The sequence below is a fragment of the Sinocyclocheilus anshuiensis genome, unplaced genomic scaffold (assembly GCF_001515605.1).
Source record: "Sinocyclocheilus anshuiensis isolate Anshui unplaced genomic scaffold, SAMN03320099.WGS_v1.1 scaffold746, whole genome shotgun sequence".
In the NCBI taxonomy this organism is placed as follows: Eukaryota; Metazoa; Chordata; class Actinopteri; order Cypriniformes; family Cyprinidae; genus Sinocyclocheilus; species Sinocyclocheilus anshuiensis.
The window spans coordinates 409800-415186 of record NW_015544173.1 but is presented as its reverse complement, the minus strand read 5'-3'; the positions used below and the strand labels follow the sequence as shown (position 1 = coordinate 415186).

Below are 5387 nucleotides of genomic sequence, written 5' to 3'. Positions count from 1 at the left end.
TCCTCTGCACAATCTGACCTGTGTTGCAGCCTGGAATTAAACCATGCCATGCTGGTTTCGTCTGGCCAGAGAGTTGCATCAGCAGTTCTGACTGGAGAACTCACTCGATTGCTCGCATTATAGGGACATTGTACGAGTGATGGACAAAGTAAGTTTAGTGTAATTTGCATTATTAAATTGTTACATTGTATTAGTATTTGTCGCAGACACTGTTTACCAGTTGAATTCATTTATATTACCACAAACTGTTTACGACACATGAGTTGCACACTGTAATATATGTGACATTGATTCTTTGATGCCGATGCCGATATTTAGACATCAGGGCAGCCGATGGCCGATATATGATGTCGAAATATGATATTTTTTTTATATATGGATATTTAGAAATCAGGGCAGCCGATGGCCGATATATGATGTCGAAATATGATATTTTTTTTATATATGAAATAGGGTGCTCCGCAACAACGCTTAGCTGCCCGCAGATGCGCCTGCCTATAAATCGGCCTGATTTGCAGCACAATCGGCCGATGCCGATTAATTAAAAAAATGCCAAAAACCGGCCGATCAATCGGTCGACCTCTAATTAACACATCTCTTCCATCTTTTTTTGACCCTCTAAGTCTAGCACTCTCTATTCTAATTCTATTCTTTAAAAAAAGAAAAAAAAGAAAACACTTGTCCCTTTTAGATTTGCACTCTATTCATTTGCTGCTTGTTTTCTTTAAAAAAATAAAAAAATAACACTTGCTTTCTAATCTTTTTGTATTCTATCTGTTTTCTTTTCATTTATTATACAATTAACAAAAGCAAAAAAACCTCTAACACTAGCTTGCTCTATTCTTTTTCTATTCTGTTTTCTTTTTATTTATTATATTATTTTAAAAACCCTTGCTACGTGTACTGCGTTAAGCTAACTGAGACTTGTTATAGCACTTGTATATCATTGCTCTTTTGTTGATTTTGATTGCTTCCATTGTCCTCATTTGTAAGTCGCTTTGGATAAAAGCGTCTGCTAAATGACTAAATGTAAATGTGCATTACCAAGAAATAAACATGTAATATTATTAGGAACTGCACTTATTAATGTAAAACAATAATAATTTTATGATTAAATTATTTTTCTTTTTAGTACCCCACACACCACCCCCCAGTGCTACCAAATCTGCTTCTGGCGCCACCATCTATAGACTAGTGGCGCTGGTGCCACTGCTCTCAAATGTTAGTATGGAGTCCTGGGTTAACAGCATTTTTTCTTAAGAATAAAAAGACACGTTCCTGAAATATTTACAAATGAACTGATATTCAAACAAAAGAGAATAACAATCTTGTGAATTGGAATGAAATCAAGAAATCTTTCAAGCAATAAAAAAACTTTTTTGAGGATATAGTGTTCATTTAAATTCATAAATTTTGTGTAACTCTTCTTTGCCATCTTTAAAAAAAAATTACTGTCAGGGGTAAAAAAAAGTTTATTAAAATTCTGGCTTTCCACGAGACTCTTTATTCTCTCAAACACTTGCCTTTGCTAAAATCAATATTTACAATAGCTTCACATTATCGATTAAATTTATTTAATCAATAATCTTATAACAAAAAGTTACAAAAATAGAAGGTATTTTCAATTACTTTTTCCAAATTCAGGTCTGCAGTCGGCATTAATTGTTGAACACAATTGAACTCACCTTCACGAGAGGCAGGGATATGCCAGCAACAGAGGACGAGTCCATAAACCTCTTCAGGTCTTGGTGAAGAAATTCAAACACCAAGTAAAGTTTATTTTCTGTGTGTATCACATCACGCAACCTGTAGGTGAGAAAACAGCCCTTGTAAGACTCCAGAAGCATTAGGGCAGTTGTACATTGACTTTGAGTTTGACATTACATTATGATGTGAACGCAAGTTATGCACTTGAGGCTAAATTCATTCATTCAGAACAGATGTTTAGACACTGTACATACTTGACTATGTTTGGGTGATTGAGCTCTTTTAGCAGAGAGATCTCACGTATGGCAGTGCTGGGAACACCTTCAGTCTCCCTGTAAACAAACAAATAATCATGTCAATCAAAGACATGCATCTAAGACAAACATCTGCTTATAACTAGTAATGAACCTAATGAACTAATAGACTAATGAACCTCATCTCAGCTTACGAAATACCCCTCAAAAAGACTGACGTCTCTGAAGGCTCGGGCAGTTTTCACTTAAAGTTCATGACACCCTATGCATTAACTCATGTTAACCAAGTGAAACTTTTGCCATTATCTGTTTGTAAACGAACATTAAACTGTGTAAATCTAGGTTGTTTATAATCAGCAGTGCAACAGCTTTGACAGAACGTCTTTCTAAAAGAGGCGAAGTACGTTTTAAATGTACTAAAACACGTAAATTACGGAAGTTTTATTAATTGTAAATATAAAATATACATTAGAGGCACTAAGTTACAATTTAGAGTGTGTCTGTATGCAAGTTATTTAAACCGAAGACACTAATGACATAAAAATCTAATACACACACAAAAAAAGAAGAAAGTAATGACAAAGACTTACGTGTCTAACCGAATTTTCTTTAGTGCAACGGTCTCTCCGGTGATTTTATTCTTGGCTTTATAAACAACCCCGTATGTTCCCTCTCCAATCTTCTCGACTTTCTGAAAAGACTCCATGTCAAATTGCCCCTTTTCTGGGGAATTCTGCCACTCTAAATCTACTTAAAACAACGGCTGTATAGACAGAGTACTTTTAGTATCCAAACGGCAATCAAACGAATTAAAATCAATTATTTGATCTTAAAAATACTGACGACAGAAAATCACGTCACAACTGATCAGTACCGCCAGTTCCCGCGTTTCATTCAGCACGCCCTCGTACAACGCACAAAAAACAAGCCCCGCCCTCTGGCCGAAAGAAAAGGCGCATCCAAAGACAAGTTCAGCCTTCTAAACCAATGAACTGAGTGAAACAACAAAGCCCGCCCACTTGACGTGTAAACCGACCACACATAAAACCTCGTTTTCGTTATGTCTAAACCAATGAACTGAGCGAAAAAATTAACGTCCGCCCTCTTATGGTTTACGATGGGTGCTAGAGCTCAAACGAACACAAGAACACCCAGACGAAGCGATAATAACAGCACTAAAAAAGTGAGGCACAGACTAAATACTGGGTATTTCATGTCTGACGACATCAAGCGGGCGTGGTTTGAGCGCAAGGTCAAGGAGCATGCGCAGTTTACACTCTCCGTGACGCCCGCGAAGCGGCGATGATCTCATTGGTACTCAACGGTTTGTTTAATTTTCTCTCACTTTAAATATGACTGATCTGATGTTAAATGTTAAAAACGGCGAAAGAAGTACTTTTGTTGAGTGAAAGTACAAGTTTTACTCCGGTTTTGTGCTTGTTATCTCAGGTATTGTGTGCTTGGTGTATGCTTTCGAATCACTCTCACGGTACTTTGATGTCACAAACTGATTGGTCTGCACAGTGCCACTTCAAACCGAACACAACTAATGTTAATCTGGGGGTTATAAATGTACAGTGTGAAACGACAGTTTATGAATACCCAGGATGAATTGTTAACTCCGGATAAAGTATGTGCTGTGTGAAATAAGAAAACCCAGGATTCCCTTTAACGTTACCCAGGGTTTAGAATGACCCAGGTTTCATTATTTCATATGTGAAAAGCCCTTTTTCTTTTTAATAAATAAATGGACATCTTTTATGTGGCATTAATTCTTTTCAATTTATCTGTCCAGAATGCTCTTGCCCTAACCAGAACCATCAATCCCAGACAGCTGACACAACGCCATGCATTGGCAATGAGGAAGTTTGTGTACCACAAACTGAAGCAACATTACTCAGACTTCCAGCTGTAAAGTATTTTTCCTGTGCTTTGGTTAAGACACCAGTGAGTGCAAGTTTCACATTTTGGTGAAAAATTAATAAATGCCTCTTTAAGGGAACATACTTGATTTTGAGTGGTTTCTATTTTAAACAAAACTGCTTTATTAAGCTTCTCAGAAAGGTTGATAAAACACAAAAGATTTGTACAGTGGAGATCAACCTACAATTTCCAAAATTTCAAGGTCACTGCTTAGTCCTATTTGAAGTTATCCTATTTTTTTTTCTTTCCCCACTGTTTAATGTTAGACGTGATAATCATTCTTGTTTGAAATGCGCGAAAATTAAACAAAGTCAAGATCTCCGCAGGTCGTGCCGCTGTCACACGTTCGCGGGCTTCACACGGAGCGTGTAAACTGCGCATGCTCCTTGACCTTGCGATTAAACCACGCCCGCGTGATGTCGTCAGACCTGAAACGAACCTTTTCGAAGCTTCGAATCAATTGAACCAACTATGCAAATTGATTCACTGTTTCGAAGCGTGAAACACCACACGCTGGTGACGCCTGCTGGTCAAATTGTGTAAATGCAACAACAACTCAGGCCAAAACAGGACAAAGACAGCTTTTACAAACCCATTGCAAATGTTTTCTTGAAAGTAAATGCATTAAATGCAACTGAAACAATAAAATACAATTAAACATGAAGTGTCTGTATAATGTGTTTTTTAACAATTATTATTCATTTGCAGGGCTTGTTTAAACAGGCCAGTAAGAGGCTAACTACTACTCATCCTTTTAATTACACACAAGTCTCATTAAAAATGTCTACAACTTGATCAAACTGATCCGAGATCAGGTAAAACCCATAGACAGATTCAATAGTTCGATCTCAATGAACTCGCATGATTCAAGGGTTCACAGAGATCATCGCCCCCCGACGGCAATATGGCATTTCGCGCTACAATAATGCGCTCTCGACATTTGTCATTAAAATAACGCCATACCCATCACGTTTGGCGATAGACTGCTACGATAGGATGCTGACGACTGATGAGACACATTTATTTATACAGCGCTTTATAAAATATAGTTTCAAAGCAGCTTCACAATAATAACTATAAAATAATAGTGTTGATGTTGCTAAATTCCTAAATTATTAAACGAATATAATTTCAGCTGTAAAGCAGCTCTACAGAAGAAAATTGTCATTCAGCTCAATTTAGTTCAGCATTGATTCATTTAGTTTAAAAAACAGGGTCAAGGTTGCAAACTTAATCGGTTATGAAATTCCGTGAAATAAACTTACAAATGTAAATATTAGACAGAACAAACTTGGATTTTTTTAGTCCAACCCAAACAATCATTTAAGTGAATTCAGAGATTTTGTGGAGGTAGTATAGCTTTGTATTATTGTGATTGTACAGCTGCCATTGGTTGTGATTTAAAGGGGTCATATGATGCGATTTCAAGTTTTCCTTTCTCTTTGGAGTGTTACAAGCTGTTCGTGAATAGATAAGATCCCTGAAGTTGCAAAGACTAAAGTC

General features: G+C 36.9%; 1 protein-coding gene and 1 long non-coding RNA gene across 2 annotated transcripts in view; one reads left to right on the top strand and one right to left on the bottom strand.

Moving 5' to 3' along the window:
• Window positions 1–2879, bottom strand: part of LOC107696023 (cyclin-dependent kinase 2-like) — an 11036-nt gene extending 8157 nt beyond the window's left edge. Inside the window, exons 1-3 of the mRNA XM_016496157.1 lie at window positions 2552–2879; window positions 1962–2039; window positions 1686–1806 (exon numbers count right to left, since the gene is read on the bottom strand). Of these exons, the coding sequence (XP_016351643.1) occupies window positions 1686–1806; window positions 1962–2039; window positions 2552–2667 (315 nt within the window). The 5' untranslated portion in view covers window positions 2668–2879. The remainder of the gene's footprint in view (window positions 1–1685; window positions 1807–1961; window positions 2040–2551) is intronic.
• A 163-nt stretch (window positions 2880–3042) lies between these two features.
• On the top strand, window positions 3043–3963 carry LOC107696045 (uncharacterized). Its single transcript, XR_001635054.1, has 2 exons — window positions 3043–3285; window positions 3757–3963. It is a non-coding gene; the product is annotated as an uncharacterized LOC107696045 (long non-coding RNA).
• Window positions 3964–5387: the final 1424 nt, after the last annotated feature.